Source organism: Peromyscus maniculatus, chromosome 20 (assembly GCF_049852395.1).
Source record: "Peromyscus maniculatus bairdii isolate BWxNUB_F1_BW_parent chromosome 20, HU_Pman_BW_mat_3.1, whole genome shotgun sequence".
Lineage (NCBI taxonomy): Eukaryota > Metazoa > Chordata > Mammalia > Rodentia > Cricetidae > Peromyscus > Peromyscus maniculatus.
In genome coordinates this window covers 64,171,295-64,184,333 of record NC_134871.1, presented here as the reverse complement: position 1 = coordinate 64,184,333, position 13,039 = coordinate 64,171,295, and the positions used below count along the sequence as shown (strand labels likewise).

General features: G+C 45.5%; 1 protein-coding gene across 1 annotated transcript in view; it reads right to left on the bottom strand.

The window, feature by feature from the left end:
- Nucleotides 1-12,148, bottom strand: part of Tmem117 (transmembrane protein 117) — a 446,256-nt gene extending 434,108 nt beyond the window's left edge. The window contains exons 1-2 of the mRNA XM_076556662.1: nucleotides 11,989-12,148; nucleotides 4,145-4,447 (exon numbers count right to left, since the gene is read on the bottom strand). Coding sequence (XP_076412777.1) covers nucleotides 4,145-4,421 — 277 coding nt within the window. The 5' untranslated portion in view covers nucleotides 4,422-4,447; nucleotides 11,989-12,148. The remainder of the gene's footprint in view (nucleotides 1-4,144; nucleotides 4,448-11,988) is intronic.
- Nucleotides 12,149-13,039: the final 891 nt, after the last annotated feature.

Genomic DNA, 13,039 nt, shown 5'->3' with positions numbered 1-13,039 from the left:
GCAATCGTAACATTGTATCTAGACAGCTGTAAACCTGCAATTGTAACATTGTATCTCACCCATAAATCGGTAACCATTCAACCGGTAAATGAGGTGGTCACCTGTTCGCTCCAGTCGCTCACTTTGTATATAAATTAATAGTAGCCTGTTGTTCTTTTGAAGTTCCCTAACATGGGGTTAGTAAAGCATATGAGAGATATAGAGTGAACTGAAGGGGATAGGGAATTTTATTTAATATCTACGTCTGACATTTTATTAGAGAATTACAGAAGGCTAAACTGCTTCACAGACGGCACAAAAGCACTCCGATCATTTCATAAACCATCCTGGTATTTCTGTAGCACAAAGTTCTGTGCTTGTGGCTTAAGCTTCAGTCCCCTCAGCATGCGCACAGCATCAACAACATCACTGTCATGGACTTGTAGCCTCACATCATTAAAGGCTTAAATATAGCTTTTTTTAAGATGAATTATGTATAAAGGCTAGTTATCTGGGAACCAAGACAGAAACATTTATCTCTTATCAAGCCAATAAGAACATTGGTGCGTGCATTAAAGTTTGGATCCTTTCCCACAATGCTGCAGGCTGTCAGCTGAGGCCATCCTGTCCCACTGCTTGGCAGCAAGTAGACTCCTGTGGAGAGAAGACACCCGGAATAATGCCGGAGGGCTTCAGAAAGCAGCCTGAGGGGAGTGATGCTTGAACTAGGATTTGAAATGGGAAAGAAGTTGGCTGAGCTGTCAGAGGTGGCCCAGGTGACATTGGAGGGCCCTGGAAAAGGGACAGCGAAGAAGGCAGAGAGTTTGAGGGTAACACACTGTGCACTGTGGAAAGGCTAGAGTCAGGCTGGAGTAGTCATCAAGAGCTCAGCCACCCATCCAAACTATTTGGACTCCATCTTGTAGATGACAGGGGTCACTTAGCAGTGTAGTAAAATCACTCTATAATCCATTGTGAACCAGAGGCAAAGAGACTAGCCAGGAGGAAGGACTTAGGGTTTCTGAGCCAAGGAGGAAGAGAGATGAAAAGAGACAGAGAACACAGGTTTTGAGTTGGTCGGGAAGCTCAGCCAGGAGTCCACTTACCTCACTCACAAAACTTGCAAGCTAGTTACCCCTTCTCTAAGATACACCACTTGGAGCAAGTGGAAGAAAAAGAAATTGTCAGACTGGAGTCATAGAACTGACGTTGAAATCTTTTCTATTGTAAGCAGGAAAGTTAAGATGCACTTTTGCATTATTTTAAAATAGTTCATGCTCAGTAAACCACTTGAAATTTCAAGTGCTTTTTCAGAGCTCAACCACTTATACTAACAGGAGATTTGACATGCAATCCATGATTGACATCTGGTTCCAGTATAAGAGGCAGAATTTATAGGAGAATAACTTGGCAACATGTAGCAATTTCCAAGTCAAATCACCTACCCTCGTTATTAAGCCATTATTTTAACTAGATGGTTCTCAGTCATCCTTTCTTTCATAAATTCAGATGCTTTTCTCCAGCCTTAATAGTCTGGCCCATTTGCCATAACGGCTGCATTTTTCCAAAGTTCCCCGAATGGCTTCCAAACACCTGTAGCCATTATTCGTAAGGAAACCTACTGACTTCTCTCTCCAGCACTCCTTACCCATTTTGGAAACTGAGTCTTTCACATTCACCACCCACCCTTTACTGCTTCTACACATATGATTACTACATATAATGCCATGCCTGTTCTGCACTTGATGGGAGAAAGCCAACTAACACTACGTTGCTGTGCATCTCCTGTGTCAATGACCTGTCCCTCCTGACCACTGAATGGAACCCTAAAGACCACACCCTGGAAATCACCACTAAAGAACGACTGTCACTCAACCACGCCCACAAGTCTTCGGCCTTTCATGATTTCCACTTCACTTGAACTCTGGAATGCTTGGTGTTCATCTAAATCTTCAAGCTCTTTCAGGCTGCTTCCAGACTGTTGGCTCCCTTCCTGTCCAGCCAGATTCCCTTTTGCCAGCTTTTACTTGCAAGATGCAAGTCAGAGCAATCCCCACCAGACTTTCAAATCTAGGTCCTGGGGACTGTGCTGGACAATTCAGTTTGGCGCCGTTCACATTTGTAAGTGGTTACCCCTGGTGGCTCTCTGTGATAATAATCAGCAACCTGTCCACCTAGCCCTGGCCCACTGACCTCCTTCTACCCAGTGTTCCAAACCTTGACCACGTGCCTTAAAGTCCCTTATTATCCAACCATCTTTCTTTTTTGTTCTTCATAATAAAGTGAGGGTTGCCAAGTGGGGAGAAGCTCTCCTCTTTCCCTCCCCACCTCAGATACATTTACTTCAGCATCTTCGCTCAGGCCTGCATCTAAGGAATAGGGTCTCTGCTCTTGTCCCCTGTAAAGCTATGATTTCTTCCCATATCCTTAGCCCAAGACTAAAGAGATACAATCATACTTATTGTTCTGTAAAGACGGTTTGTCTAAATCACCCCAGAATTCCCCACCTCAATTGTTATCACCGCCGAGTACAATACTCTTTTATTTCCCGACTTGCTATCCTGCTGAGTACAATGCGTTTTTTATTAAAGTCTTTTAGTGACGAACCAAGCTGCAGTTCTCTCTCGCATCTGATTTCACCCTGCTGGTGTTTCAGCTCATCAAGTATTGCACAGTTATCTGTCTACCTCCCTCCAACAGAAGGTAAGCGTTCGTGAGAGCAGAGGCTTTGCCTCTTACGTGTTCTAGCCTAGTGTCTGGTGTGTAATAAGTGAATATCTGTTGGATCAATATCTCTACTTCTTGACCAACATCAATTAGGCCAGCAGTGGGAACCACATCCCACTGGGTCAAAGTCAGTCTCTTCCCTAGGAGTTTCAACTTGGGTAAAGCTAGTCTGACTGAGTGAATGCACACTGAGTCTCATCCTGACCGAGCTCTGGGCCTTGATCACCCCAAAATCCAAAGTGAATTTTCTCCTCGGTGTCTGTGCAATGCTCCAGTATCCTTATAACTAGCTACTTATAGATTTATTTATGTATATGGGAGTTCTGTCTGCATGTATGTCGACACGCATGGGATCCCATGAGACTACAGTTATAGATGGTTGTGAGCCACCATGTGGGTGCTAGGAATTAAACTCAGGACTTCTGGAAGAGCAGCCAATGCTCTTAACCAAAAACATCCATCCCTTTAGCACAGTGGTTCTCAACCTGTGGGTCATGACCCCTTTGGCGGGGTCACATATCAGCTACCCTGCATATCAGATATTTACATTATAGCTCACAATATAATACAGTTATGAAGTAGTAACAAAATAATTTTATGACTGGGGGTCACCACAACATGAGGAACTGTTTTAAAGGGTCATAGCATTAGGAAGGCTGAGAACCACTGCTCTAGCACATAACTAGTTACTTTTTAACTTAAACTAATGTTTCTGATATTTGTTAACAAGAGGTTCCTTAATACTATACTGTTCTTTTGTATACTATACTATTCAGGTTCCAAATAAACATCATAACGCCAAAGTTCTGTTTTAGTTTTTTTAACCAGGGGATGGGACTTAAAAATGGGGGTTAAGAAATGGCTCAGAGGGAAGAGTCTATTGCCACAACCCCTGGTGACTTGAGTTTAATTCTTAGAATCCACATGGTGCAAGGAGAGAACCAACTCCTCTTAGCTGTTCTCTGAACACACACACACACACACCACACTAAATAAATAAATGCAAAAAGCATTTTTATGATGCAAAAAAATGCTCTGTCTATAATTTCATATACGTGTGTGTGTGTGTGTGTGTGTGTGTGTGTGTGTGTGTGTGTGTAGCAGTTGGCTCACTTTAGTGAAGTGTGTGCTATAAGAAGACACTGTCTTTACATTTTGCACTCTTCACTATACCACACTTAGGGCTATTTTCATATATATTTTTTTGTTTGTTTAAGCCATTTTTAAGTGAAATCTGATACCAATTTTATTTCATGACCATTTCCCTTAAACATCAAACATGGGGCAGTTAACGAATCTGCCTAACGACAACGGCCCAGAACAGACTGAGGCTAGAGGACAAGCTGCAAGCATCTGGCATTGTGTTTTGGAAACAGACAGCTCTGGCTCAGAGAATAGAAAGTCAAGAGCCAGCAGCATGGCAGCACATGGTACTTACCAAATAAACGCTGATGGAACAGAAACTTGCCAGCAATTAGTCCTATGAGGATGGCCAGTAGCCATAGAAGCACCTTCAAAATCCTCCAGCCGACGCCTCTAGGGTATTTATTGGTTACAAACGAAAAACAGTTCCCAACAACAATAACATTGGCTTCTGTCTGGCTGTGAGAAACTGGGTCCTCGGCGAATATCAAGAAGTTGAAGAAGATGACCAGGTAAGCCACGATCATGCGAGACCAAGGATGCTGGAAGTAGTAGCGGAAGTCTTTACCCATCCTTCAAGCCTTCGACGCTGCTTGACCTGTAAGGAAAAAGATACAGAGATAAAGCAGGAAGATGGGCCATCTCTTCACCGTTACCTGTTCAGACCTATAACAGCTCCACACAAAGATACGTGGGAAACACCACCACGTCCCTGCCGACGGCACCAAGTCTCAGGTTGAAGAAAGTTAGCTCTGCCTTCACCCTCCCATCTATTTTTATCTCCTATCATTGGAGGACTAGTGGGCAGACGATAAAAGAGAGGAGAGGAAAGAGCAAGGGATTGAAGAACCCTGTCCTACATTGAGGGGATGGCCCAGCATGGTGGCACGCACCTGTAATCCCAACACTTCGGAGGCAAAGGCAGGAGTTTTAAGAGTTCAAGGCCAGCCCAATCTACTTAGCAAGTTTGAGGCCAGCCTGGTCTACATGAGACTATTTTTAAAAAGTGAGATAATGACTAAGATGACATGGGGGGGGTACAGAGCACAAAATCTACACAGTGCTTTTAGACATTTTACCTTTGATAAGCCTACAAAGCTGTTTAAAACTTCGAGGGAATCAGAAGCGAACTGAACACACACATTACAAACACTTTGTCCTAGTCCCTCTGGGCCTAGCTGTAATTAAGTAATTTGGTGGATATAGGATATACTTTCAAATCTTTTTCTAGACATTGCCAAATGGGTACATGGGCAGAGAATTCAAAAATAATAATAATAAAATAAAATAAATAAAAAAAAAACTTTCATGGTCTGGTTAAGTTATTTCAAGAAAGATTTTAATATAGCTAAGTCTATACTAAGCATTTCCTGGGGGGGTGGGGGGTAGGCAGAGCTGGACCACTCTGCTTGTGAGGGGCAACAGGAGGAAGAGTTCAGAGAAAGACCAGGCCGGGTTCACATTGCAGGCTGCTCAGCAGGATGATTTCCTGGGTGGAGACCCAGGCTGCTCCTTCCAGGTGGTGGCAGTAATTTGCAAGGGCCATTATCTCCATAGCAACGGTTAGGAACTGCACACACCCTTCTTAACATGCACATGTCCAGGTCCACAGCCCTGCTCACGCCCCACCTTCTTAAGGGCTACCCACAAATCCCCTATACTGTAACCCCTACATTGGGCCTGCCTAAGTCTACCTGGTCTTGTGAGAGGAGCCTATAGCTAATGCCAGTGTTCATCTGACTTGGCTCTCAGACTCTCAGCTATATCGGTTTCTTCCACAGTAATAACTGTCCATATATTGAATAGCAAAGCTAATGAAGGACAGGCTTTGATTTCCATCGACCAGTTTATTTTTCTTCTTTCACAATTTTTAAAAATAAGTCCAAGGAGATTAAAAGTGGTGAGGAGAGGAGAGATACAGCGGGATGCAGACGGCAACCCTGGCGAAGTCCACGCAGCTGTGTGCTGGATGTCTGCATGGATCATGAGTATGTCAGATTGGGGTCATAACAACCCGCTGAATGCTGTTATTGCCCTTCCCACGCCTTCATTTTACGGGGAGGGAATAGAGACTCTCAAAGTTTTGCAGCCATCAAGCAAGAGAGCTGTGCTGAGTCTCTGGGGTCTGACCCCAGGACACAACAGGACAGCCCCCTCCCACACACAGTAGACAGGGCAGCTTTAGGCATTCTCCCCATCTAGCTGGGAGGAGCCAGGGCCCAGCCTCTAGGATGGTAAGCCTTGGATAGTTCCTAGAGGTAATTTTGCCTCTAGAGGCAATAGCAGAAAATCTGCAATATAGCCTACTATTCCCCCAGGGGAAAGTGTGTAAAATGAAAGACTGCTTCACAGATCCTGACCACTTGGAGAAGGCAGGGGGTGGGGCGTTGATAAAGGTTTTCATTTATCCCTGACTGAAAGTATAACAGCGCCTCACACTAGCCTGAAGTGATTCAAAGTCAATGCAAGATTTAAGAACAGGCTCTAAGGCCCCCAAACCCCATCCTATACTCCTGGCTCATGAATGCCAATTAAAGCCATTATCTAAGTTAATGAAAATTTGTTACAACTGTTTTAGAAAAGCAACATTAACATGCACATGGATTGGCCATGGAATTCACCCAAACGGATAGTCCTGCACCTTCAATTCACAAGCCTGGCAAGCAATGTCAAGCCCCAGAAGGTCTGCATAAACATTCAGAAATGCCTGTTCCCAGGATCGTAAGACTGGGGCCTTGCACATGAGCTATGCTCTAAAATAGGTGCGGTGCTCACACCTAAGAGCAAAGCAAACAGTGAAGAATGACAATGAATGGCATGCATGTCCATGACAGTTGACACAGGAATGAGCCCACAGTTAACAACATTTCATGCAGAGACCCTGGAAGTGTCCAGAAACCACCACCCTAGAGCAATTCCCCAAGACTCACCCCCAACGACCCCAGGTCTTAACAGACTCTCCTACAGGCCTGGCAACAGAGACACACAGACACGGGTGTCATTTAAATCTCTCTCCCAGGTGACTATGTTCCTCTCTTACCAGTGATGATCCTGGCGAGGCTGCCACCGCTGCCTCCTCTCCCACGGCAGGTGCACAGGCGTCAGGTTAGCGGGTGAGAACCCCGAGAATAAACATCAACCCTTGAATCTTTTTTTAAAATGAAATACTCTGACTTGCACTGCTGATTTATATTGTTTTTAACTTCAGAATCTATTGCTTTGTGAGCAATAGAATGTCCACACGCCTAAGTGAAATGAGCGCATTCAAAAATTTTTGGAGACAGCTGCTGCTACCCAGCACTTACACTATTTTTGGGAGGCAGAACTATAGCACTGAGCAGGAACCCTACACCAGTGCATGAGCTCAGTTAATCCCAAGTGATGCTATGAATGTTCCTGTCGCTATCATGTTACAGATAAGGAAATGAAAACTCCAAGCACTGGCCACCCATTAGCTCACAGACCCAACAAATAAAAAAAAAAAAAAAAAAGTCAGAATTTTTAATGTCCAGGCCTTGTTACCCTTTCTCGTTTGCCAGTGCTAGAGGTTGGTCTTACAAAAAACTGTTTCTGCCATGCTACAGAATTGGCTCATTATCTCCTTCAACAGTTCGGTGACTTCGATCCTAGCAGAATGAAGCAGAACCCTGCTATTGATCGTTTGGTCTTTCTGTGAGAAGCATTAGGATAGATTTATTGTTTCCTTACATCCCAAAGTTAAAGGGGTATTTTTCAGGGGAGCCCATAACTCAAACACTCACACAGTAACTTGGGTATCTTTGCCCATCACTATTATGCGACTTTAGACACAAGGATGCCAAGTTTGTCTAGTCATTGCGGCCCTGCTTCCCGGTTCTTTAGACATCCAGGTAAGGTCCAGAATGCCATTTCTACCTCTGCAGTTCATAAGCATCTTCAGGGACCACAGGTTCATCTGTGGACCCTGTCATTAAGAATCCAGGATTGAGGTTTCCCAACAGACTATTACGCTACTAGGCACAGAATTTGCAAACATTTCTCTTTTTGTTTTTAAAAATTCCAGTCCCACAACTGTATGTGGGAATGCCTTTATCTTTACTCCTAGCAATTCCTAGTGAAATCACCCACTTAGATGTTTATCTTCTTTACTGGATACTCCTTAGAGAGATCATAAGGGGCTGTTCCCCTCCAGGGCAGAGCACAGTGCTGAGCGCAGAGTGGGCAATCGATAGATGTCTACGGAGTAAACTCAGTGGATCTCTCGGAAACAGAAGAGCTCTCCTTGTCTAAGAACACTCTGAAAGACAGAGCCAGGTGACAGTCAACATTTCCTAAAGAAGAGGTAAAAGGCCGGCATCCAACCCTAAGCCTGCAAAGATGGCACTGACAGACAGTCATGGCCCTGGCCACCGGTGCCTGGCTCTGCATTATCATTGCTGTCATGAAGGGTTAACATCTACTGAGGATTCACTGGACATCAGACTCTATATTAGTGAGCTTTACAGTCATCTCTAAGAGATCGAGTAGCAGCAGCCCAGTCGAGAAAACACTCTTATTTTCCTGTTTCATACACAGATGCTGGAACCGGGAGAGTTTGGTATCTTCTGCAGAACGGTAAAGCTGGTCAGAGGTGTGATTCAAATGTGGACCACCCAGCACCATTGCTTCAACTATGGTTTCCCTGCACCAAACTCTGCCCTTTGCATGCATGTTAGGAAGTTTTCTAAAGGATTCGAAATACTTCTAAGATGATGAGTCTATTGTTACTAAGCAACATGACTCTTGACAGCATAATCAGAAAGAACCAAGGACCATGAGATTGTTAATTCTCGTCCCTTGTTTTGGAACACCAGCATAAGTAGGTGAGTTGATCTGCTGGTGCTTTGGGGAGACACTGCTGATGTTCAGGCTGACTCTCAGAAGGAGAAAACTCCTTAATTCTCTCATCAGCAATGACAGTAAGGTAATGCGACCATTAATGCCATGGACACCTTCGGTTTTATACACAGCAGCTATGCTGACCATGTTGGTAACTACAGGCTGAAATTGACCATTTGTCAGCTGCTGTAACAGCTCCACGTGCTATCCAATTCCAAAGTGGATTTATATCAGAAAACTAAAATGTCATATTTTACCAAAAGCTGGCATTCCAAAGAAACATGAAGGAAAAATGAAAGAAAGGAACTCTAGATCAAAGGAGTTTGTAAAGAAAATATTGTTCTATGGTCATCAAGCAGAGAACATGAGATCAAAGGCTTCTAAGAGAAGACTGACAGAAAAATGGTGAAGTCTGGCTTTAATTCCAGGATGGATGGATGGATGGATGGATGGATGGATGGATGGATGGATGGCTAGCTAACAGAGTAACTTTGGGTGACAGAAATATACCAAGTTCCCATTTCAGAGAGAGTGGACTATGGATTAGAAGGTTACTTATAAGGGACCTGTTTTCAGGGCATCGGATAGTTTCTTTGTAAGGGACAAATATTAAACACTTGAGATAGTAGTAAAAAAAAAAAACTAATAGAGAAAAGTAAAGCAGAGATAATTCAGAGGGGGCGTTGAAGGCCTCAGAGAAGGAGGTCCAGACCTAGTGTGCTTCAGGAAGTGCGGGGTGTCTGAGGAGATTGCATGTGGGAACAAGCTCAGGCCTGGAAGCAAGCTCAGGCAGAGGGAAGCAGGGGAGCTAATGGTGTCAGCAGGGTCACGTGTCTGCTGTTCCAGAACATTCTGCAGGAGGGCAAGGGGAAGAAGCAGGGGAGCTCATGAGGAAGACTGCTGCCAGGTAAGAGACAGGTAGAGGTGTAGGCAGTTTATAAAGCTCAGCTTCCAGACACATAGAAAAGAAGCATCGAGATTTACTGGTGGAGCAGATGTGGAGAGGGAGAGTCTAGGCAAAAATCTAGAGTGAAACTGCCATTGCCTGGGCTGGAAAACATGTTTCCTGAGGTAAACAGAACTTCAGGGGATATTTGAAAAAAAAAATACATTTTTTGAGTGAATTATATGTATTGGGCTCTTACAACGCACCTCTCACATATTATCTCCATTAGTCCTTACACCAACCATCTAGTAAGGACACAGAGCTCCAATGGGGCATAGTCTGCCCAAGGTCACATAGATGCCAACTGGCACAAACAAGAATACCTGAGTCTGTGTAGCCCAGAAGCACATATCCCAAATAGCATTGTATCCCCAACGATGAAGGAAAGAGGTACCCGGTGAAGACTTCAACCTGCTAATCGCATACCACTCTCTGATGGCGGACAGCGAACAGATGAATAAACAGACAGGAGAGGGGTAACACCAGTGTCGTGGGGAGGAAAAGAGGGCTCCTTTCCAGGGAGAGTCGGCTGTAGTGGAACATCCAAGTCCATAAAAGGAGAAATGGAAGGAAAGTGGATAAACCAAATCTATTTCTATTTCCTGGACCAGACCTAGGTATAGATAGGCCTCAAGATAAACATAGGCCTTTATCTCAAGTTGAAAGATAAGCAGACACGTATTAGAAGGGCTGGGGGTGAGGTGGGGTGGGGTGGGGTGAAGGTAATCCTTGAGTATCCTGGGTTCCATCCCTACCACCTCAAAAACAAACAAACAAACAAAGGACCGTTTAGAAGAAGACACAGCACTGACTACAGGTTTTATGACGCAAACACCAATCACAGACGTACAGTTGGGGTTTTTGCTTTTCCGTCCAATCCAAAGACCACACAGCCTTTTAAATAAAGTGCTACCTTTCTGGAGCAATCGATGCGGCCACCTAAGTGGCTCTGCATAGGGACAGAGATGGTATCTGTGGGTACCCAGCTAATTTACAGGACCACATCCATAAATCACTTCCTTTCTCTTCACATCGTATCCAACTTTTGTAATTTTCCTCCCGTGTTTTCATCCTGCAGTCCTCCAGACATCCATCAAAGCAAGTTTTTTAACCCAGAAGCCAAAAGCCGAAGTTGGTTTGAAGGTCTTCCAGAAAGACAACTTCCCGATGAAATGGCAAAAATGGGCATGAGTGGGGATGAGTCCTATCTCATTATCAAGTGCTTGTTAGACCCTTTAAAAATGACTTTAATCCCAGCACTCGGGAGGCAGAGCCAAGTGGATCTCTGTAAGTTCAAGGCCAGCCTGGTCTACAGAGTGAGATCCAGGACAGGCTCCAAAACTACACAGAGAAACCCTGTCTCAAAAAACAAAAACAAACAAACAAAAAAATGCTTAGACGGCCCTTTCGATGGCATCTGCTTGTCACCATTATTCTCCAAGACAACAATATTTAATGGGTTAAAATTCGTTCGTGCCAGGAGCCATCTTTTAAATGACTGGCAGTTTAAAGCAAATTAAATAAGACTGATGGGTACCAGTTTTTTTGATCACAAGAATTAAATGTAGAATGAGTGGGAGGAGAGTGATGAACGTCTGAGTCAAGATCCCCGACTGCTCTCAAACTACAAGGGCTGAGGGCATAGGAAGATACTATATCCATCATTTTAAAAAAAAAAAATCAACACAGCAGAAATAGTTTTTCCCGAGATTTTACCACTGTAATCAATAAATTAGAATATTTCAGAAGACAAATCAAACCATCAAAGCTTCCTAGACTGGGGTGGGGGTACCTCGTATTTTACATACTTCAATTCACTTTTTTCTTTTTGTCCATGCACTTATATCAAGGTAAGCATTACACACACACACACACACACACACACACACACACACACACACACACACACACCGATGTTCTACTGAGGGTAGAATGAATCATAGCATCCAAGATGTTCTCTCCCGGGTCAAACACACTTGCGGGCCTGTGGTCTTTTTCAAAACAGAAATACAGAAAACTACTTTTGATTCAGTCACGGCGGAGTTGGCAAACACACAGGCCTTTCCATTGCCTTCCTGAAAGGACACCTAGGAAGTGCAACCTGTTCCTTTAGGCAGCAGCCAGGGGCTTGGGTCCCTGCGCCCCGGAATCGGTGGAGCGGGAAAGTTCCGGCTGCCCGCGGCCCCTCCCTCCCCTGCAGCCCCGGCTGCCTCTGTCCCCGCCCGGCTGCCTCTGTCCCCGCCCCGCGGGGTCCCCGCGCCCCGGCCCGCTGAGCTGCGGGGCTCCGGCCTGCGAGCCTGGGGCTGCGGCCCGAGGGCTGCGGGCCACCTACTCACCGGAGGGCGCGCGGCTCGGCCACCGCGGCGGACGCAGGACGAGCGGCGACACGGGCCGCGGCGCGCTGCTGTCACCCGGCTATAAATACCGCGGCCCACGCCGCCGCCTACGCCGGGCGCCCTCGCCGCTCCTGCCGCGCCGCAGAGTCGGCCCCGGACCGCGCCGGGCACATGCCGCCCCGCCCGCCTCTGCGGAGCCGGAGCCGGCAGGGCAGGGCAGGGAGGGCAGGGAGGGCAGGGCAGGGGCAGGACAGGGGTGCTGCTGCTGCTGCGGCGGCGGCGGCGGCCTAGGGAGATCTGCCCGGCCTCAGCCTGCGGGAACCGCATCGGCTGCACCCTGCGGGGATCCTGCGCGGCCACAGGGAGGACCGCTAACTTTCTAACGCGGCCTGGGGTCACGCAGCATCCCTGCTGCTGTGCCCTGATGCGAAGGGGTGGGGTTAGGGAGAGGAGTCCACAGTGGTGGGCAGCGCGAGTCTCACCTCTCTCTCTCTTTCTCTCTCTCTCTCTCTCTCTCTCTCTCTCTCTCTCTCTCTCTCTCTCTCTCTCTCTCATAAGATATATATATATATATATATATATATATATATATATATATATAATATGTAGTGTGTGTGGTGTGTATGCACACATAAATATGTGAATATATGTGTGCACATATATAGATAGGTACCTGTACATATGTGCATATATATATATATATACACATAGATAGTTATGTATGTGTATATATATACAAATATGAGTCATTTGTACATGCGTAGTGTGTGTACATAAACACACACACAAACAGATATATACTAACACGTACATGTGCACAAATATGAAAGCACACATACACTCAAGCACACATGCACATAGATACACATAAGCACATCTCGGACACTTGTCGTCTGGTACGGACGGTCACGTAGTTCTCTGCAGGGGGTGTCAGGAGGAACCTCTGACCTGGCCTGAGGAACCCCTTTCTTTCCATCTTGTCTGTCTGCTGTTTACTTCACCACTCACAGCAACCCCTCCCTCCGCTTGCTGGTTGCTTTAATGTGTTAAC